At 51.5% G+C, this 21,328-nt stretch overlaps 1 protein-coding gene across 1 annotated transcript; it reads right to left on the reverse strand.

The window, feature by feature from the left end:
• Positions 1-1,173: 1,173 nt before the first annotated feature.
• DUOX2 (dual oxidase 2) lies at positions 1,174-21,221 on the reverse strand. Its single transcript, XM_088538186.1, has 33 exons — positions 21,171-21,221; positions 20,193-20,276; positions 18,697-18,861; positions 17,472-17,659; positions 16,291-16,492; positions 15,145-15,311; positions 14,997-15,057; positions 14,728-14,824; positions 14,508-14,574; positions 14,195-14,297; positions 13,694-13,857; positions 13,195-13,361; positions 12,862-12,980; positions 11,244-11,381; positions 10,839-10,952; positions 9,776-9,978; positions 9,198-9,383; positions 8,551-8,776; positions 7,791-7,884; positions 7,402-7,577; positions 7,062-7,131; positions 6,445-6,540; positions 5,567-5,745; positions 4,591-4,821; positions 4,236-4,335; positions 4,039-4,088; positions 3,817-3,944; positions 3,367-3,520; positions 2,566-2,798; positions 2,250-2,408; positions 1,942-2,097; positions 1,735-1,863; positions 1,174-1,404 (listed from the first exon to the last, which is right to left on the reverse strand). The coding sequence occupies exons 1-33, from the start codon at positions 21,214-21,216 to the stop codon at positions 1,282-1,284; spliced, it is 4,575 nt and encodes a 1,524-aa protein (XP_088394312.1). The 5' UTR covers positions 21,217-21,221; the 3' UTR covers positions 1,174-1,281.
• Between the last annotated feature and the right edge of the window lie 107 nt (positions 21,222-21,328).

Genomic DNA, 21,328 nt, shown 5'->3' on the forward strand with positions numbered 1-21,328 from the left:
CAGGGCCCCACGCCAGGAGGCATTGCCACTGCAGGACGTTGCTGCAGGTTATTGCAGCAGAAACTGGGCCTGGGTTCAAGTCCCAAGCCTCCAGCTATATCATAACCCCTCCATAAACAAAATTTAGTGACAACACAAAAAACAAGGCTGTTTTAAGTCTGAACAACACCCCACCACCACCTTTCTCATCCCTATTCCTCATTCTTCCTATTTAACCTAAATGTTTCCAGGCCATATGGGACAAACGCTCTGTAAGAGCCAAACTCTGTGCTGCAAGTGTGCGCCCGGTGTCCGAGGTGCAGCGACAAGAGACGAGAAAATGATTTAAAGTGTTGGTCAACTTTATTTAAGCAAAGAGGAATGCTATTACTCATAGCCCGGGAGATAGGCTGCCCAGTGATGCATAGTCAGGCATTAGTTTAACAAGCGTGAATGATCCCTCATCAAAGGAGGGTGGCATTGCTGGAAGATGTCAACGCAACCACAACTAAGGCCCTGAGCAAACTGAGGGGAAGCTTGAAGTGCTAATGAATGGAGGCAAATGAGTACAGTAGGGAAACAGCCCACTTCCCAGAGAGGGATGGTGGGGAGCATTGTGCAAAGTCTCGGGGCAAAAAGTGCCCTGGATTGAGGTTGCGCAGGAGCTAAGCTGCTTCCAAAAGCTGTTCACAGGAGTTCCCCAAGTGACCCTGTGGAGCCTGTGCTTTACCGTCTTGGGGGATTAAGGCAGCACAGCCTTGCTTGAGTTGAAGGATGGGTTTTCTGGATGGGGACATACACATTGACAACCTGTTGAGGTGGAGGATGCGTGAGTGCACAAAACTCAGTGCGTGGGTGGTATCAGGGTGCCCTAGGCCGGGGGAACATGGGGGCTGTGCAGCCAAAGCTGTGCTAGGGCACCAAGTGCCTTATTCTCAGCTCTGTCCCTTCCCCAGCTCCCACGGGGCCGGAGTTGCAGATGGGAGTTTCTTTGTGACAGCAGCTGGGGGAACTATCTGGAGTGGCACCACATGGGTGCGGGGGGTTTAACACAAGTGTTTCCAACCAAGATGCCCTGGTATCACTTCGAGAGGCCAGTGCGGTGCACACCAGGAGATGGCCCGAGGAGAGTACCCGCTGTGATAGCTGGCTCCGACAGAAAGATGATCTGCAGACCGAGCCATGCTTGCTAGAAGGTCCTGGGACATGGCTGCTGGACAGAGGGCAGGTGAAGGCAAGGCCATGCCCAAACCCAGCTCTCTGCTGCAAGCAACCCAGGGAGGAAAAGAGCAGGGGATAGGGTCAGAAATTCTCATAGTGATGCACAAAGTAAGTCTGGTCCTTCTTGTTAACTTGCTGACAGGCCTTTTCCACGCTCTTCGTCATCCCGAGTGGGCCACAGCTGAACACCCCAATCTTTTGCACCTGAGGAAAGAGGGAGGCCAAAGGGATGTTGAGTCTGGTGTCATGAGCTCTCCCCCCAGCCCAGGCACCACTGGGCTTGCTCATGCCAACCCTTTGGAACCTCATCCTCTGGCAGCATCAGATATGGCTGATGGCTGCCCCTCCCTGAGGAATCTTCCAGGGACTTCCCATGGAGTCAGTGGGGCCATGGAATGGACGTCCCCCCTCCATAGATGGGGCCTTTGCGGATGGGCTGGGACCAGGGATGTCACTGTTGCCTGCACTGGCCAGTGGGTACCCCCCCTCCTGCCCCTATGCAGGTCCCCAAGGCCCAGAGCAGGTTGCCCAGACCTCAGGGTGCACCTCCTGCAGTGAGGTGAGGAAAGGCAAGAACGGAGGCCGCCCAAAATGGGTGATAGAGCGCAGTCCCGTGAACAGGCTCCGGTTCAGCACCTTCTGGAAGTGCCGCTCACAGATGTACTGAAAGAGACACCAGGACACATTAGACCAGCACGGCTCAGGCACCTCCCTGGTGGGCAACCCTGGCATGGAGCTCACCAGCATGGTGGTGCGCAGGTCAAACTTCTCGGCCAGCTGTGTGATGTAGATGTGCACAGAGACCAGGCCATTCTGGTCGGCCTCCTCCACCTCGCGGATGATGTCGGCCAGCCACTCGAACTGCCGCTGCGTCCGCGTCACCCAGATGAAGTAAATCTGTGGCATACAGGGAATGAGATTCAGTACGGGGCCAGGACACCCAAGGGGGTCCTTTCTTGGTAGATTTTGTTGAATCTCACCCCCAAAGAGGCCGGAAGCAGCACAAGGTGTTTTGGGAGGGCTCTTGCCCTCTGTCTGCTTCCTCTCACCTTTTTACACAGCAGCTTGGAGCTGAAGGATGACTTGAAGACTAAGTCCTTGAGGATGGATGCAAAGGGCGTCACTCCGATGCCTCCTCCCACCAACACTGACACCTCGAACTTGTTCCACTCCTGGTGACCCTCCCCAAAAGGTCCATCAAGGTAGAGCTGGAAGGAAGTTGTCTCTTAGCAAAGCATCTTTCTCCTCCACTCACCCAGAGCTTAGCACCTTCAAGTGCCTTGGGTTTGGCTTAACTCAGCACCAAGTCACTTTGGATCCGGAAGCTGCCTGCCCTTAGAGAATCATGTGCAATGCTGAGCTCACCTTGGGCAGCTTGCCGATGGTGGCCAGGCTCTCTGGGGAGTAGAGCTCCCGCAAGCGGGTAGTCCAGGGTCCCACAGCGCGGATGTGCAGGCTCAGCGTGTCCTCGTGCGGTGCCGAGGTCAGGGTGAACGGGTGGTACTCGGTGGTGCCGAGAGCCACACAGGCAATGCGCACCCACTGCCCTGACTTGTAGTCAAAGTCGTGTGGCCTCTGGAACCGGAGATGGGTCACTCCTGGGTGGTACAGGTAACAGAAGTCTTGAGACATTGAAGAGTGGAGGAAAAAGGCCTAGGAAGGATCAGTAGCCTCAAGGAAAGGTGGAATATTTGACCTGTGCAAGTGCTAGGAGGACGGGGTTTAGTGACAAGCCATGGAGCCAGACCTGGGCAAAGGATGCTCAGAAAGGCTGTGCCAGGGCATGATATGGGGACCATGCGGTTCTAAATGACTCCTACTCCTCTACTCAGGGAGGGAAAGCTGTTGTGTTGGCTTAGTGCCTCAGTTTCTCTATCTGTGGAGGGCCACCAGGAGACCCTTGGCATGCATGGGTGCTGGGAAGGCATTGGGGACCATATAGAATAAGACAGAACAAGGCTGTCTCCCTGTGTGGAGGTATTATGTGACGTCAGCAGGATATCTTCCAGATAAGAATAATCTGCGTGCCAGGATTGCTGCCATGGGGTACCCACAACACCAGCAGGACCAGAAAATTCAGCCCCTGAGGAGCTGGGTTTCCTCTTCCTCTGCAGCCCCCTGATGCTCTTGTGCATGGCCTGACCTGGCACTGTGGGGCTGTGGTACCTGAAGGAAGGAGCTCGGCTTTCACCACACCAATCTCCACCTTCTTCCTGCTCAGGCTGAGCAGCTTGTCTGCGCCATAGATGAGAGCCGGGATGATGAAAAAGATGTGGAAACGGGGCTGCTGGACCAGAGCGTAGCTGCCGTGGAGGATGATCTGGGGAAGAGAAAGGAACAGCCCCCATCCCTGCAGCACTCAGCCCAGCGAACCATCACCCTGTGGTTAATTGGGTGATGGCTCATGGGTAGCATGGAGATGGGAGGGTCTGAGGATGGTGGAAGGAGCAAGGATCCAGGCCATCAGGTTATTTTGAGTACTGGGTCCTGTGGGACCTGTCTGGCTATTTCCCCTGCTGCTCCTCGGTGCCTGGGCTGAGCTTTGGGCTTGCAGTGCATCAGCACCACCTCTTCCCTCCCTGCCCAAGAGCTGGGCTGGGAGGAGGCTTGCCTTACCAAGACATAGAGCAGCACATAGAGATGGTGGCTGATCCAGAAGCCCTGGAAGCTGACGTGCCGGAAGTGGTGGGTGGCAAAAACATAGATCACGGCAAGAATCACAAGCAGCAGCACTCCCGTCATGCCTGCAAGAGAAGGCGTTGGGACACCCAGGGTGGATCAGGCACACGAGTGAGCATAGGGCGCAAGATATACAGCCTGACTGCTAGGCAGTCTTACCTGGAATAGTCTGGAAGAACCACCAGTAATACTTCTGAGGGAGCTGTGACCTAGAGAGGTACAAGTAAATGCAGCTGTGGATCATGGACTGAGCAGAACAGGGATAAGCGTAACAGTTGTCTCCAAAAAAGTTTTCATTTTCATTCCCATCTGTGTCCAGGATATTCTGCCTGGACTATCCTTCAAACTGCACCTACCCATCATCCACAAAGACATTGGAGAAGAGGCAGGACAACACACTGAGAGGGCTGACACAGAAGATGTAGACGTTCACTAAGTGGCCTGCAGTGTGTAGCACTGTGGAAGACAGAAACCAGTGGAGAAAAGCATCGTCACTGCAGTAAATGGACACATGGCAGACCCTGATAATATGTCCAGCAGCCCCATGATTACTCCTGTTCTGTGGTGCAAAATGTCTAGTCTTGCCAGGCTCCATATATAATGGTATGCTTCTGCTGGGTCATGATGGGCTGGTTCCTCCTGAAGAGCTGATCTCCTCATTTAACTGTGACTGCTGGGTGACATTCTGGGCCTCCCCAGCAGGCCACGTACCTGAGAAAATCAGGGCTGCCATGGCAATCCAGCGGTGGAAGTCCACGGCTGCATCGAAGGGGATATAACGATTGAGGAAAGTCTCCCGCAGGACGGTGATGAGGTTTCGGCACATGGTGAGCAGGATGTATGAGTACAGGAAGGAGACGCAGGCAGCTGACCCCCGAGAGATGATGATCCCGACAAAGGTGGTCTGTGCAATCCCAGTGGGGGGGGATGCAAAGGCATAGTCTGGGAAGAGAGATCAGAACAGAGTATAACACACTGAGCAGTGTGTAGAAGACAGGATCTTCTTGAAGGTTGTGGGAGGGGAACAGTCTCATTTTTAATGAACTGTGAAACTGCATCTCAACACTATGTCCAAATTCAGGCTCCTCAGTATGAGAGAGGTATCAACAAATGAATCCTGCAGAGACCGTCAGGATGGGTGAGACCTGGAGCACACTGCATAGGAGAAGGCTGAGGGAAATGGGCATGCTCAGCCTGGAGGAGACAAGGCACAGGAGAATGCTTACTGCTGCCTGCAGTAATGGGTGTTGCAGAAAGGATGGAGCCGAACTCTTCCCAGTGTTGCACAGTGGCAGGATGAGAGGCAATGAGGAAAAAAATCACTAAGTGAAATCAGAATTAGATATCAAATAAAAACTCGCCACAGGCAAACACTGGGATGGGCCCTGTGATGAGACTGGCTCTCCATCCTTGCAGCCCTTCAAGCCTGCTCTAGAAAAGGCCTTCAGCCACTTGATTCAGCTTTGAAATTGGCCCTTCTTTGAGTAGGGGTTTGGACCAGAGGCCTTCCGAGGTTTCCCTCTCACTTCAATAATTCTTCGATTATTTCAAGTGAGGACCAACACTTTTCGACAAAGCTGTACCAGGACCTTCCTCACCCCAGTGGGTCCCATGCAGTGTGTAGTTCTCAGGAGCCACCCCTATGCATGACCCAGCATCTGGGGTGTCAGGACTTGAGGACACTCACAGTACGCTCTCTCCACAAACAGGCCAGCGGTGATGGCAGAGAATAGGACCACACAGACAATGTGGCGCCGGTAGTTCTCAATGAAGCGTTTGAACTGCTGGATCTTCTGTTGAACTTTGTTCCGCTCGTATTTTTTCCTTTGAGCTTCAGTATATACATGTAGCTGGTAGTGATTTGCTCTGGAAAAATAGTGTCAAAACTGGTGTCAATTCAAGATTTACCTGATGTTGGATATGGCTCAGAGAATATATAGCACCTAGCACACTGGAAAAACCCTCTGCAGTGACCTAAACAAGATGATATCAGAGGTTAGTCTTAGGATACGACCCAGTTCACACAGTTACGAAAGTTAATAACAAACAGGCGCATAATGAAGTAGGCCATTAAGCAGAACCATAAAAGATCATTTTTATAATGATAATGAAATCTCCAGAAGGATGAAAGATTCCAGGGTTGGATATATTCTGAAGGATATGTTATTCATGGCTAGGAATAGTAACAACTTGATTGTTTAGATGGAAGAATATTTGACCTTGCCACAGCAATGAGGACTTGAGCCTCTCCTGCTGATGTTGCAGGCATTGCAGAGCTGAAGCAGCAGAGTCCGAGAGGGCAGACGAGGCCTGGCAGTGCAGGCAGGACCTGCCATGCAGTGCCCCTCTCTGCAAGCAGGGCATTCACTCTTCAACTCACGAGTTGTCCACTCAGTTTTTTTCAAAGACATGTTATTGCATCCCCTCCCTCCATCCTGCCACCTTCATGCTGGGTTCTTCACAACAGTTGTTTGACGTAAGGGACACAAAGACATAAGAAATTGGAAACAGCAACCTAGCTGAACAAGAGCCCAAGCGCGGAAGGCAAGGAGAAGGCCTACTCACTTTCTGCCCAGTCTCTTCCTCAGTTCTTGTCCTTCTTGCTCCATGTACTGGGTCATGGTTTCTAGACTTGAGCCTTCCTCTCTGTTTGAGATTGTTCTGCCAAAAAAGGACTTGTCTAGTTGAAAGCTGTGTTTTGGGGAAGGGCTCTGGGTCCTTCAGTCAGAAATGAGCCTTCTCCATTGCTGCCCCACAGATGCTTTCTCTTGGGTTCAGCCTAGAAGGAGGCCTTGCTTTTTCTCACCAACTTGCTGCATTCATTAACTGCAGGGTACATGGCTCCAGTGCATTCCAAGATAACCCATTACACAGAAATGCAATGCGGGCTCCCCACCCCGTGGTGAGGCATCTCAGTCACGTAACACATGCAGTGTAGGCTCTCCAGGAGGCAGTTCCTCCTGTGCCTGTCTGGAGTACTAGGGGAAGGGAGAGGGCAGCATCCAAACCACAACGTGCTGCCTGCTCACGGACATGTCCCAATATGGTCATGACCCTTCTCCAGCACTGGGAGTGGGAAAGCCCAGTAGGAGAATTTGCTGGAGAAGTTGAGGTGAAGGATAGGCATACATGAGGGCAGAAAGAGAGAAAGAAACAGCAGCAACAGAACCGAGACAGCTTACCCTTTGGGCTCGTTCTTTTTTATGAAGGAGACACGGTTCTGTATGTTTTTCTTGAACACATCAGGGACACCTATCAGGATCCAAAAGGATAGACAGACATTTGCATTGTATATAAGATTCAGTGGACAAGGTTACGACATCTTTCCTGGGCAGGGGTGCGGTGGGGAGAGTCTTTGCGCTGACGAAAGTTGCTTTCTTCAGATTACTGCCCATAGAGAAGGGGGCAACTTGGGACGGGAGAGACTGATGGGATACGATTTGGAAGTTACGTCCTAGGTGCTGTCCAAATCCCCCATAGACCCAGATGTGACCCAGCACTCCTGCACATGCGCCCACCAACCTTTGATGCAGAGCTGGGTGAGACGGAGCTCGCTGTCATGGTCCCGCAGCATGTAGTGGAAATCCTCCCATGTCAGCTCAGTCCTGTCCTGAAACCCTGAGGCCTGAAACATGGACTCGGTCACCTGCTCCGCCTGATCTCTCGACAGGCAGTTGTTGGAGATTTCAATGAAGGACCTGGAGCAAGGAGGGGAGATGGGAATATTACAGTACAACATCTCAGGTCCTTGAAATAACCCAGGGCAGAGCCCCACACCAGTTTCACTAGCTCTCATGTAGTCCTCTTGGGGACTGAAGCACAGGGAATTGCTTGTGAAAACATCTACTTTTGTAGACATTGTCAAGACATCTACAAAGATTCCTGGTTCTGCCTGAGATGAAGAGAAGTACCTGAGCATCCTCAGAAACTCCTCCTTAGAGAGGAACCCATTCTCATCAATGTCATACATCCTGAACATCACCTTGGACTTCTCTTCTGGGGACCCTGTTTGGAAAGAAGTGGAGTAAAAACAAGATCCTATTTTCACTAGCAAAGGTAAAATCCTGGACCTGTGGCAACAGTCTCTCCCATCTTTGAAAAGACTGTGAGGACAAACTGCTGATTGCAGTCTGAATAGCAGCATAGTTTTCTTTCACTCTCCTGACTCACTTCTACTTGAGTTTCTCAAGTAAAATGTGAAAAAGGTGGGTAAAGACATTGTTTTACAAGATGAATACTTGAAAGCTTTTTCACAGCAATGATTTTTTGGGAGCTAGTTTGATTAAATCTGCCATTCATCACCTCCACCTACTAACTTTTCTTTTCCAGTGGTCATTTAGGAAGGATCAAGAATTTATCTGATATAGCTGATATCTATCAAGGACAGGACGACAACTCAGGAGACAGAGAGTGGACTTGTGTGTGAGTGGAAACAGACCAACAAACTGCTGTTGTGAGAAAGCTGTCCTCGTGTACAGTCAGCATAATTACCTCATAACTGCTTTGTACCTCAAATTCAAACTGTTCTACATGAAGTGACTTTTAACCTGGAGAAACGTCTGTAGATTGACCTGCTGGAAGGATTTTGTCCTTCATTCTGCTGGTGACATCACTGACAGAGCCTAGTAATTTAAGGAACAGATGAAGACACTAACCAACATCAGGTCCCACCTTTCATGAAGATCACCAAGATGTCCAGGAACTCCCGGAAGGAGATGTACCCATTGCCGTCTTTGTCTGCCAGCGAGAACATGGACTCCACAAACATAGAGTGGGCTTTGAGCCCCAGGGACTCGGCAAACTCAGCCCTGCTCAGCTCACATGTCAGAGACTCCTTTGCCTTCTGTGAAGATTCAAAGTTGAGCTCTCCAGCATCAGACCGGTCAATGTCCAGCACCTGTAGGTTGTGTGCCACAAAATAAATCCTCTGGTTGCCGGCAGAGCAGAAGGCTATTGCTTGCTCATCCAGCCTATTGCACAAAGCCTAATAGCTCTCCCAGCACAGCACTTGTGATGGATACCATAGGAACACCCTGTATTTCTCCTACATAGTGCACCTTTTACAGTAAACGCCACTGACTGTTACGGGCACCTCAGTCACTGCATACCAAAGCCTCTTCCTAACATTGAGCTCTTGTGACACAACAGCAGAGCTGCCTTTGTCTTCTGTAATGGAAAATTTTCTGTAATTCTGTACGTACTGGCAGCTTCTTCCTTGTGTGTGGCTAACTGACTCCTAGGGACAGTGAAAGCTGCAATATTCATTGTTACAGAAATACCTTTCTCCATTCGCCAGAGCCTGCTATACCTGTATATACCTGAGCAAATAGGTGCCTAAAGAAGGTCTCCAGAACCTTCTTCCTCTGCTCCTGGGTGACTGCCTGTTTCAGCAGACTCTGTTCCTTCATCTCAGACACATGCAGATTGAGATTGTTCTTTTTCAAGTAGTCTCGCAGCTTCCCAATGAAGTTGCTCCTTTCTGCCTCTTCACTGAAAAGCAGCACCTGCGAAAAGCACCAGATGGGTGGCAGAGGCTCTCAGTCAGACTGAGGCTGGACATCACACCCAGCAAGCTAAAAATCCAAGCTTTCCTCAGCAATTGTTGTCTTTTTCAAGCTATCCTGACTTCCCCTACCAGATTCACCCCACACATGCCGTTTCAGTGTCCGTGGGTACCCAGACCTGATTTGCTAAAACCCCCTGACCTGGAGGTCTGCAGCTCAGTATGATGCACTGCTGCTATACACCGCTTCTTGGTGGTTCTCAGGAGGCTCTGACCACCCTTCGGGGGCCCATGAGCCCAGCATCCAAGAATGAGTGATCCAGCATAAACGTGACCAGTGACAGAGGACACTGGAGGGCGCGGGGGACAGTCCCCAGGCATTGTGGTACTCACCAGGTCGTATTCCTTGGGGCTCTTCAGGAGCAGAGCTCTGTTGCCTTTGTTGGTGGAGAGAATCACCTCCACCCTTTGTTGGGATTTCAGACTAATACTCCGGAGCACAGACCACCTACTATCCAGCACTTTGAGCACTTCGTCAGGTTGGAGCTGAATCCAGACAGGAGAACTGTCTATCTTAGGACCGTGCCACTCCATGGCTGATGGGAGAGGGAATGAGACTCAGCTGGAAAGGCACACCTGACCTCCCAATCATCCCAACACCTTCCTTCACTGAGATGCAGCTTGGAAGTAACTGCATGGGGCTGATGGTAAGGAATGATAGTCCATTTTTCCTTCCCTGCTAAAGGTGCACAGTACAAACTTGTACACAAAATACCTGGAAGTTCATGTGTGTTGCTGGGGAGGGGGAGCTAGACTTTGCTATCACGTAGTCTGACTTTGCTGCAATAACTGTGCCATCTTTGGTACAACTCCACAGTGTTGGACATGAATCACGCTTATGAGAGAAATAAACCTTCCCACCTCATTTCTACAATTTTAGATTTGCAGTTTTATGTGGGCTCGGTGTTATTCACTAACTACTAGCCAGGCACCAAAATACATATTAAGGGAAAATATGATGTTCTCCTGACTGCCTGAAAGAGAGCAGAGCTCAAGTGTATGGACACAGGAGGAGCAGGACAACAGGATTTTCCCAGCCTTCAGAGCAAGGAGGTTTAGTCTCTGTCCTGGAGCAATTGGTGCAACTGCTTTACATCCATCTCTGCAGGTAAAGTGCCATCTGGAGAGGATTAGGATTAGAGTCATAGGGTAACTCAGGTTGGAAGGGGCCTCAGATAGTACCTCCTGCCCAAAACTCCTACCCAAAGCAGGGCCAGTTATACGGTCAGGCCAGCTTGCTCAAGGCTTCATCCTGTTGGGTCTTGAATAAGACAGGACGTGCATAACCTCTCTGGGAACACTCCAAGCTCTATCTTCCAGCCTTATCTGAGTGTGTGTGCCCTGACTTCAGCAGCATCACCAGGCCTCCATCAACAGATTAACAGTGCCACCTCACCATGTGCTGCGTCACTGGTCACCTCTCTCCGCACGCTAGGGTCTCGCTGCTTCTGCAGCTTCTTGAAGTCTCTCTTGCGGAGAACAGCAACGATCCAGGCAACAAACAGACTCACTGGGGACACATTGGAAAAGAAGGCATGGGACATCACTAAGTTCCTTTCTGTTTTGTCAGTGTCTCCTGAGTGACTGGGACAGGCAGGGTTTTATTTCCTCCCCATCACCCCCACTTAACCTTGCACAGTTTAATTCAGTGCTGCACTAGCACCAGTCCATACAAAGGGACCTGCCACCAAAAGGACCTCAAGAATGGCCAAGATTCAGCAGCTTCTACTGTTTGACTTCTGGGCACTTATCCCCTTCTTCCAGAAAAAGAGGAGGAAAAAGAAAAAAAAAAAAGGCAAACCTAGAGGCAGACAGCATAGGACAACGATGATGATCCCAAAGCCTGCACCGCTGCCTTCAAAGTAGTCCAGTACAACCATGGGCGTGCAGTTGGTCAGGTTTTGAGTCGTCAGCTGCTGCGGCTGAGGACACAGGTCCCCTGCATGGTGGGGGAGAAAGGCTGTGAGTGTCATGGGCTTCTTATCCCTCTCACTGCCTTCATCCTTGAGAAACTCTACAGTTAAGATGCTGGAGGGGTTCACTGCTGAGTGACCCAGAGAGCACTGTAAAACGGTCTCAAGGCTGGCATGATGTTCAAGTCCGACTCCAGATTTTAGGGGACAGCCTTTTTTTTCAGGCCTGCTGCACCACACCAAGCACAGAATTGGGCCCAAGTGCTCTGGGGAGTCTCTGCTAAGAGGTCCTGAGCACCATCACCTCTCCCACTAGGATGGCCTGAGTGAGACACCCTGGGCATCAGGCAAATCAGGGCTCATCACCTCTGCTTGCCATCCAGATGTTGGAAACCAAGACAGCCCTCCTGATACAATTGACTGGTTGTACATCTAGGGAATCAAAACACATTGCAAGGGCTGGAACATGTAACAGGAAAAAAAAAACACCCAACAAAAACAAAAAAACCCAACCCACGCTTTTACTGAACAGGAAGAGTGTGACAAAGTCAGAAGCAGGAAAAGCATGCTGCTATTTTTGGCCACATCCCACCCTGAGAATAATGCTGGGACACTCTTTCAGTCCCAGCAGCAGGGATAGGAAAGCTTATTTCAAGGATGGCAGGGGAGAACACTGGGGCAAGGGGTCCACAATAGCTTTCAGTGAGGGCATATGTCCTTAAGGCTGCTTCTAGCTTGCAGGGAACAAAAAAAATGTGCTGGGACACAAGACTTGAGCCCTTCCTGGGCTGAAATCTGGTTGACACGGTCCTTCACCGAGAGTCCTTCTGCCAGCCTCTGAGGTGGTTACATCTCCTCAGGTCGTGGTTGCACCACAACCTCAGGAAAGCCCAGCCAGCTTTCTGAGCGGCCCCGGTTAACCAACAGACTCACCACCAGAACGAGTGGGCAGGAATAGGCATTACAGAGCCATACACAGCGAATATTCAGTGGTTGTTGCAGTTAAACACAAATACAGAACACAAAGCTTACTTCATGTGCAAGCTTCACAGAATTTCAGGTCACTCACCAGTTTAACCTGCCCCCCTATATGTGTATGTATATAAAAGCAGCTAGAGAGCACATCAGTGATGAGCATAACACATCCTGGGGCAGCCGAGGTCTCAGACCCTGCAGGACTTTCCCGGGCACCATTTACTAGTGGCATTTTTATACCCAAAGATAGACCAGGACTCATGCAAGGCACAGACGTGGACTTCAGCTCACGTTCAATATCAGCTCTGCCTGCTTGGCTTACAGACAATACCTGAATTTTGCATACATTTTTCTCACTTAGAGGCAGAGCAAGCAAGCATCAAGCTTGCCAGTTGGTTGCTTTTCCTGTGTCACTGAGTCCCTGCTTGTGTCACCAAGGCTGGTCTGTGTCTGAACCCAATGGAGTAACTTCCTCCCTAACTCACTTTTGCTGTTTGCTCCCCACGTCCTGGCACGGCACAGAGCACTCACCTTCACTCCAGACAAACGCATTGCTCTGGATATCTGTTGAGTTCGCGTAGGTGACTAGAATGAGGACGTCGTGGAACGTGGTATTGCGAATGTCCTGGATTTCTTCCTCTGTGAATAAACTGAGAGAAAAGACATGGAGCCAAGATGACAGCTTGACCCAGAGGGATTCGCTCACTGCACCCTTTTAGGTACCCAGGAAGCTGAAGGACATTTTTCCTCCAGACCCAGTTTCTGTGGCTACTTGGCCTATAGGGATGAGGTGTGGCTTTCTAGGCACATCTGACAGAGAAGTGGGCAACCTATTCTGCCTGCCAGATGGGGAGAAGTATTTACCCGTTCCTGGTGTTTTCGAACCAAAACCTGTCACCATCACGCAGGCGCACAAACTGGTCCAGGATGATGGCACTAAAGAGCGACATGTTAGCCTCCAGCATGCCTCCAGGGAGAAGCTCCAGCCTGGCAGTGTCATTGGCGTACAAACCAGCAACCTGTTCCAGGACCTTGACAGAAACCATACATACAAACACAGAATGAACAGAGGCCTCTGGATTCAGGGCCTGAGGCTCCCCAGGCCTTTGGGGAAGCCTCAGGAGAGGTGGGAGATGTGCCTTCCCCAGGCATCCTATGCCCCTTGGCTGGACAGAAGCTCAGACCCACATAGCCTTGAGTTTGAGCTTGGGCTTGAGCAACCAAGTTGCTCCCAGAGCAACTCAGCTCCAGAGAAGCAGAGCACACTGTGGAACTCTGCACAGGGGCAGGATATGCTCATTCACATAATATATTCACACAGTTACCCCATATGCTTTCTCAGGCCAGACCAGTCCCCTATTACCTGTTCTCCTGAGTGTGGGGCAAGGTCTGTCCAAGTCTGGAGAGGCTTCAAACCAAATTGCTCCCGGGCCTGGTTGTAGGTGGGCAGGCCAAGGTCTCGTCCACGCTGGAGCCAACTGGCCACATAGTCTGTGCGGGTGTACTTCAAAGGTCCATACCAGTAATCTGTGGGTGGAATTGAAGCTATGGGAATACTAAAGGAGACCCCGAGGATCAACTCCACTTGCCCTGGATGCTGGGCTGCTTTGTCCTTGTCAGCTACATCCCCCTAAGGCTTTGCTGAACATGTAGGTCACCTCCATACACTTGCTGATGGGGTCGGACATGTTTAATACGCCCTGCAGTCTCTCAGCACTTCTGTTAACTAGGCTGAAGTTGACCACAGCAGGCCTCAGGGGCTGATGGTAACGATGGGACCTGCATCCTCACCTTGGCCCCTGCAGAGCCCTGGAAGAGAGCGTCCCCCCAACCACACGCCAGCTGCACGGTGGGTAGTGCAAACCTTGGAGATCCTCCACCACAATGTTGTCTTCCTGCTCCGCAATCTGTGAGCTCATCCCCAACAGCAGGTTGTCCATGTCCTCTGCATGCTGCAGCTCGGTGCTCTGAAGGGGGATAGAGAGAGAAGGTGAATCCTCACAGGGCTGAGGACATGAGGAAGCCCAAAGACAGTCTGTGGTGACCACTGGACAATCCTGGCCGTGGCACACACGTGTGCCTCACAGGGCCTGGTGACATGACTGGATCAGGCCACAAGGGCAGCAAGTGTGAGCCATGCCACATGCTTTGGACCCCGCCACACTCTCCCCCTGTACCTTTCTGCTCCAGTAGCTGTTGCAGAGCCGCAGTGCTGGATCAAGCTGGAACTGGCACTCGGGGCCTCTGAAAGAGGAGGGAAGGATTGGACCTGCAGCCCTGTGGCCAGCTGCTCCCAAGGCTCCCCAGGTGAGGGGCAGGATGACACCGAAGGAAGAGAGAGGCCCCACCATCCCCAGTGCAGGCACAGCTCCTGCACAACCTCGTGGATGCTTCTACCTCTTGTAGACGGCCGGTGGCACCATGGAGGCAAGGAAAAGCGACGCAGCTGCCACAAACTCTGGCGAGAGGCTGGGGTCCATGTGCTGCTGGTAACCTGCAGGGCCAACAGCCATGGCCAGATCCATGACGTGGGAGTAGAGGGAATGGGGCGCCAGGCCCTCTCTGTCGCCCCAGGCTCCAAACCTGTCCATTCTCCCTGATCCAGGGCCCTGCACACCCTATGGCTCCTTCACGCATGGGCAGCCTGGGCGCCTGTTGCTCCTCACCTGTATATGCTGGAATGTCTTGCCCCAGCAAGGCCGGCAGCCACTCGTACAATACGATGCTCTAGGGCACAGAGGAGTGGATCAGGGCCAGGGGAAGGTGGCCAGGCCCTGGCAGAGCTGGGCTGCTCCAGCTGCTCCTGACCCTCACCTGGAAAGTGGCGATGACCCGCTTGCGAGCATGCTGGAAGAGGTCCTCGTCAGACCAGGTGGGGTGCTCCTCGGACAGCTTGGTGGCCCAGTGGTTGTGGTAGCGAAACCAGACGATACTCTCGGCCTGCAGGAAAGGGTTCTCGTTCCCCCAGGCGCTCCCCAGGTCTGCAAGAGCCGCCAGGGCCATGAGAGGCAGATCCGGCCACGGGGTGCATGAGGAGGCTGGGGTGTCCCGTCCAGGATAGGGATTAGCCCTGGCTACAGTGGAGAAGCACCCCAGCATTGTGGCTAAGGGGATGGTGCTTCTTGCCCCGACAGCTCTGGCACCGTATGGCTTCCCCTTTTCTCTTCATCTCTCCTTTCCCTGGAGCACCGGGCAAGAGGCAGCATGGGGCAGAAGAATGCAAAGGGGGAGCAGCTCCAGGCACTGAGCACAGACTAAAGGTCGGGCAGGTAAGGAATTCAAAGCAAGCTGAGCAGGTTTTATCAGCAGCCCCTTTCCCAAGAGAAGATCTCAAATTAGAGAGAGCAGCACCTGTGGGTATCTATGCATTGGCTGGGAGTTGACCCATTTCCTCCCAGGGACACAGTGACTTAAGTTCACAATGTCTCTTTGCTGCATGGCCCTGCCTCCTCCAGGACACGCATCTTCCTCCTCCTCGGGCTGGGAAAATGCCTTGTGTCCTGCAAGGCATCTGGTGTCCCTATGCCACGTGGTCCTGCTCACTGCACTTGGGAAGGAGCTTAGCTGCCTTGAGTCCCCTCTGGGATCCCCCTGCCTTATCTTGGGGTCCCTCTCTGCCCCTTAGGCTTAACACAGCAGCTGCCCAGACCCGGGGGTGCAGCACTGCATCCCTCGTCCTGGTCACACTCTGCTCGAAAGTGACCATCTCTCCTTTGAGATGAACTTTGCTTAGGGAATGGGGAGGGAAAGGGAGGATGCAAGCCAGGACCAACATATGTCAGCCACCCTTGCCCATCATGGGGATGGAGGAGCAAAGCCTCTTGCAGTTGCCCTGTGCTGCTGTTAATCACTGGGGAGCACTGAGCTCAACCTGGAACCTCGCCAGGTCAGAGATGGAGCAGAACTGGGAAAATCACCAAGGAAAAGGAATCCACAGGGAAACCCCAGGTTCTTCCTTACCATAGATGCCCTGGAGACCGCCATTCCTCGTTGTTGGATCCAGAGCCTTCCACATGGGGATCCTGCCATCTGTCTGCCTTGGGAATTGCTCGTTGGGCCCAGAAGCCAGCTTGCCCCCTGAGAAGCTCCTCAGGGCATCGCTCCAGGAGTGCGAGGGGCCGTAGATGGAGCTCCCATCAAGCCAGCTGGTCACATCATTGATCTGAGAGGAGACGTGGAGAAGGGGCATTGACCTCCAAGAGCTCAGCTCTTCCTGAGGGCTGTCCCACCCGAGACCCTTCCTGGAGAGCCTCTCTCACCCTGTTGCCCTAAAAACATGTTGAAACATCTCCTCTACTGATATTTTCTGGAAAACACTCTTTTTCTAAGAGAATTTGTTTTTCTAAGGTTTGAAATGCAGCTAAAAATGTAACCTGCTAATCTGGTCTCACTGATGTTTAGTCACATGAGCAGTATTGAGGTTTATTGCTTTGGCTATTTTGATTGGGAAACTTTCTAGAACAAAACAAAAAAAATCCATTTTGGAAGTCTTCCAGCCTCAACATAGCAAATAGAGAGAGATGGGGAATTTGGATTTTCAAGAATGCCTGAAATCTGGAGAAGTTTTACGACAAATCCCTCTCTGAAAATTGCCAGAGGGGGAAAAAGAAATCATGTGAAATCCATATGGCCTGGTGTTTATTAGTGGCAGTTGCATTGCTAGGAACCAGATAGCAAGCCATATGAGCTGATGCCACATACCACGCGTTCCGTGTCACGGCATGTCCCCGACCCCATGGGAGCACTTCAGGCAGGGTCCCAGCTTGGCTTTGTGAAGCATTTTGAAAGATGAGCTATTGCCTAAAAATATCTGTCGTAAATTCTAATCCTCTGGAGTGACAAAAGTATAAAAAATTTTTTTTAAAGATCTTCACACTTATCCTAACATGGCCCCAGTTGTCATTTGTTTTAACAGGCAGAGGCGGTTCTCAGCTGGTACTAACAGCCCTGTCTTTCTCATTTTGATTGACACCATAAAAAGCTTGGCAGCTGACAAAGATTGTGAATGGTTCCTGCTTCACACTTTTCTTCCTAAACCTTGCAAGACGCTCAGATTTGCTCAAAAATAGGTGGCACAGAACAGTCATGTGCAGAGGAATTTATCCAGAAGGGGAAGAGCAAAGGAATCTCCCTGTCTTTACCTGCTCCCGGGGGTTATTGGGGCTCTGCCCTGTCTCCAGTGCCCACTGGATGCGCTGGAAGGGAAGGATCACGTCACCAGTGCTCTCAGGGTCAAACACAGGGTCTCCGGTGGGGATGCGGATATTCAGGAATTCAGCGGGGCAGCCAGGCTTCTCTGCTTCCAGGATCTCAGAGAGCACATGGAAACCTGCCAGAGAGCCAAGCAGAGGCAGCAGCTGGAAGGGCTGTCACCACCACATGGAGTGGGACATGCTGGTAGGCAGCCAAGCAGGTTTCCTTCCTGCTTTCACTGCTGGTTTGCTCCATGCCTCGAATAATTCACTCCAGGACTCACTTTCCCATCTGTAAAGCAGGGCTGTCCACCCTTGCTGTGGTGTCCCCAGACACTCAATGAAAATGAGGGCCAGGGGCCTTGTGTGCCCCTGGCCAGAGCTCATGAGTAGGGCAGGGGCAATGAGGGACCAAGCTGGAAAATCAGACCAACTCAGACACTGGAGGTCCAGAGACCCCTGGCAGCTGCTGGACACTGCTTCACTGGGAACAAGGCTCTTCATCCAGCCATCACCTGCTCACTGGTGGCCTTTAGACTGCTGCTGGTGCTGAGTTCTGCAGCAGCCGTTGCTGCTGGCCCGTCAGAGCTCTACTGTGACGGGAAAAGCTGTCTCCAGGCAAAAACTGAGCGGTGCCACACTAGTGCCTGCTCCTCCAGCAGCAATGGGCTTGAAGAGTCCAGCAACACATCTCACTTGAAGCCAAGTGCCCAGAGCTGGGTGTTGGGAGCTAAGTGTGACGTTTTGGCTAGACTTGGAGCTAATTTGTCTCCACGTCTTTGATAAGTTCAGCCTTGGCCCAAACACCCAAGGGCCATCTGAGCTCCCGCGTGAGAGCAGTAACTGCTCCAACTCATAGCAAAGCCTCCCAGTGATCACTCACTATACAGCTGTTATCAAGTCTGTCAAACATTTTGCAATAAGATAACTCTGTTGTTAAAACAAAAGAGAAAGTCTCCAAACAACCAATAACAGCATTTGGGGCAAGCAAAGGTCACTGAAAATTCATGCAAATTCTCTTCTTAGGCAGAACTTTAGAATGGCAGTAGTCAAGGCTTTATCTTTCAGGGATGGATTGGCTCCAAAAGAGCAGATTAGGAGTGCCTGGAATCACTCCGAGTATGAACAGCAGTTCCCAGTCTGTGCCTGGTGTATGCCAGACCCCTGTTCTTACCGAAGAAGACACCAAGCACAGTTGTGTTCCTGCGGGAGGGCAGTCCAGAGGGCCCTCGGGCCACTGCGTCACTGAGCTCGCGCGGGTTGGGCACCTGGGGCTCCTGCAGTGCCTGGTACACGCCGTCAGCGTAGTTTGCTGGCAGGAGACGCAGCAGGCTGGCACCTGGGGCACCAGAGAAACAGAGTGTGGGTCCAACAGCACCGGCCAAACAGCAGCCAGGGTAAGAGCAAGGTACAACAGGGAGGCTCCCGGAAGAGAGTAGGGTGATACTGAGCTGCCTGTGTAGCGTGTATGCAATTCTGCACAGATAGGACAATCAGCCTTTTACCAAAGAAAAGAGGAAAGGGAACAGCAGGAGAGACACAAAGTAGAAGATGAACGACCCCGAACTTCATATCCACTGCCCACCTCATAGCTGAAGAGCTGGGAGGCTGGAGGCCAATTCTCATCGATGAGCAAATGCATTTTGAAAGACCATGCACCAGTGTATGGTGGAATTCCCTAGAGATGTGGATTTCTTGATTTCTATAGGTTTATTTCCATATGATAAGGGCTACTCTCTCTCGGCTTGGGTGGAGAGAGATCTTGTCTGCCGTGGGCCCACTAGCATCTTTCTAACAAGTTTTGATGTGACAGGCTGGTGTCACACATGTCATGTTGGAGAGCTATTCAGACTCAAAGGAAGATGTACAATTGCCGCTATAATTTGTGTCACCATGTAGGCGGCAGATCTAGACTGCAGGATATAGAAACATTCATGAACTCTAATATTTTGAATGAGATCCTGCCTGATCTGCCCTAGTTCCTAACCCAGTGACATCTTCTGCAGACACCATCCATGGGCTGATGGTAGGACATGAGAAAGCTGCTCCATTCTTTTATCTGGTGCACAGGACTCCCACATGACTGGCCAGCACAGGCCAGCACACATTGCCCCTCTGGCATGTGCATAGTATCTGCTCCGTGCAGAGCAGAGATGGAGTGGGGCATCAACACCCGGGCCCCAACCCCTTCCAGTTCTGACCCTGTATTGAGTGCTGCCTAAGCTGCATGCTGATTTTTGCTCAGGATGCCTTTTCTAAGCTCTGGCATCCCTGACCATCACTGCAATGTCTGCTGAGAACAGATAAGTCCTCCCTTCCTTGGCTATTTTGAATGCACTCCCAAGGGCGCAAGGTCTTTTCTGGGCCTGACCCAACACTAGCCCAGCCCACGGATGTTACCTGAGTATCAGGAACAGTACAAATGGTGTCAGTGTATAGGGGAGAACGCTGAAATGCTGCCCCCCTGCCAACTGCTGCAGCAGGGCTGTTCAGGTACATGTGTGGGTCTGTCCCAAGTGACAAGGACAACTACATCCTCCATGGGAACTGGCATGGTCTGGCCACTTCTCCCTGTTCAGGCTCGAGTCAGAAAGGGTTTCTCTCTCCCCCCTGAGGTAGGTCAGACGCCAAAGAAAGTGCTAGTCTGTCCTCAGGCCCGGCAGCACTTACCCACTGAGCCACGGCTGTGGTGCAGCAGGTTGTTGTACCAGCCATCGTAGCGCTGGACCTCCCAGAAGATGTTCTCCTGGGCTCCTGGAAGAGACCAGACCCTGACTCAGCTGGGACAGTCAGAGTGAGACTGGTGCTAGTGCAGAGGTACCCTGATGTAGTGCTGGTGGAAGTCCCGTTCCAAGGAAAAGCTTGGACAAAGCTCACGGGTCTCTGCCAACCAATGCCGCAGTGATCCTGTGATATTGTACAGGTGATGGGCTGGGGACAGTCACTGCCACCGGGCTCACCCATGGCCACCCGCTGAGCAGCAAAAAAAAAAAAAAAAAAGCAAAGGGGCATGCAAAAGTGCAGGACCTCAGCCTCTCCCTTGCGAAATTATATCATATTTTTCCGTTTTGTTTTTCCTAAACCTTTCCTTAAAAATAGATATTTTTAGAAGCTCTGTCCTCTTTTTGAAGGAAAAGCAATGTATAGGACAAAAAAAAAATCAGTCCTGTGTTATTGAAGTCTTCAAATCAATATCATATCAGATGTCTGGCTGATACCTGACTACACCCAAATGATCTTAATTTTCCCCTGCTCTCTCACTCGGTCAGAGCAGGTTTACCCCTCACTCCCACATTATCTGTGTGAGTCAAACAAAAGCCTTGGTACTGGGGTGACACTCTCGGCCGTCCCACTGTGCATCAGCAGAAAAAGAGCCTTCACTACGTGTGCTGTCTTATTTCCTGAATGTTAGTTTTTATTGCCTTTATTACAATAACAGCAAGAAACGCCGGTTCCTGGTTACAAGCTGTGTGTACACATAGTAAAGTTGCAAAGTCTCCCAACCTGCAAGCCCTACAAGCTCAAGCCTTTTGCTCCATTTCTTCCTTATCGCCTCGCAAAGTGCCCCATAAATAGAGGGAGTTCTTCTGAGGACAGAAGCCTATTCAGATAGTCTGACTTGGATGCCCTTCCCAAGAAACCACTTACCTCCCAAGGTCCACATCACCAGCAGAACCAGGGTCAAGCCCAACATATTCTCCATGGGATGCAGCAGCCGCTGGGTCTGCGGAAGGACAGAGTTGGAGAGGAGGAGGAAGCTGGAGCAGAGCTGCTCCAGGAGGCCAGGAACACCTACAGGTCATATT

This window comes from Tinamus guttatus, unplaced genomic scaffold (assembly GCF_059628265.1).
Source record: "Tinamus guttatus ecotype Peru unplaced genomic scaffold, ASM5962826v1 Tinamus_guttatus_pri_ptg000942l, whole genome shotgun sequence".
Lineage (NCBI taxonomy): Eukaryota > Metazoa > Chordata > Aves > Tinamiformes > Tinamidae > Tinamus > Tinamus guttatus.

Coding starts and splice junctions, on each gene's coding strand:
- DUOX2 (XM_088538186.1), bottom strand. CDS start 21,216: ATGTTGGGCTTGACCCTGGTTCTGCTGGTGATGTGGACCTTGGGAG. Junction 12,981..13,194: donor TTCGAAAACACCAGGAACGG/GTAAATACTTCT, acceptor CTTTTCTCTCAG/TTTATTCACAGAGGAAGAAA. Junction 4,336..4,590: donor GGCAGCCCTGATTTTCTCAG/GTACGTGGCCTG, acceptor TGTCTTCCACAG/TGCTACACACTGCAGGCCAC.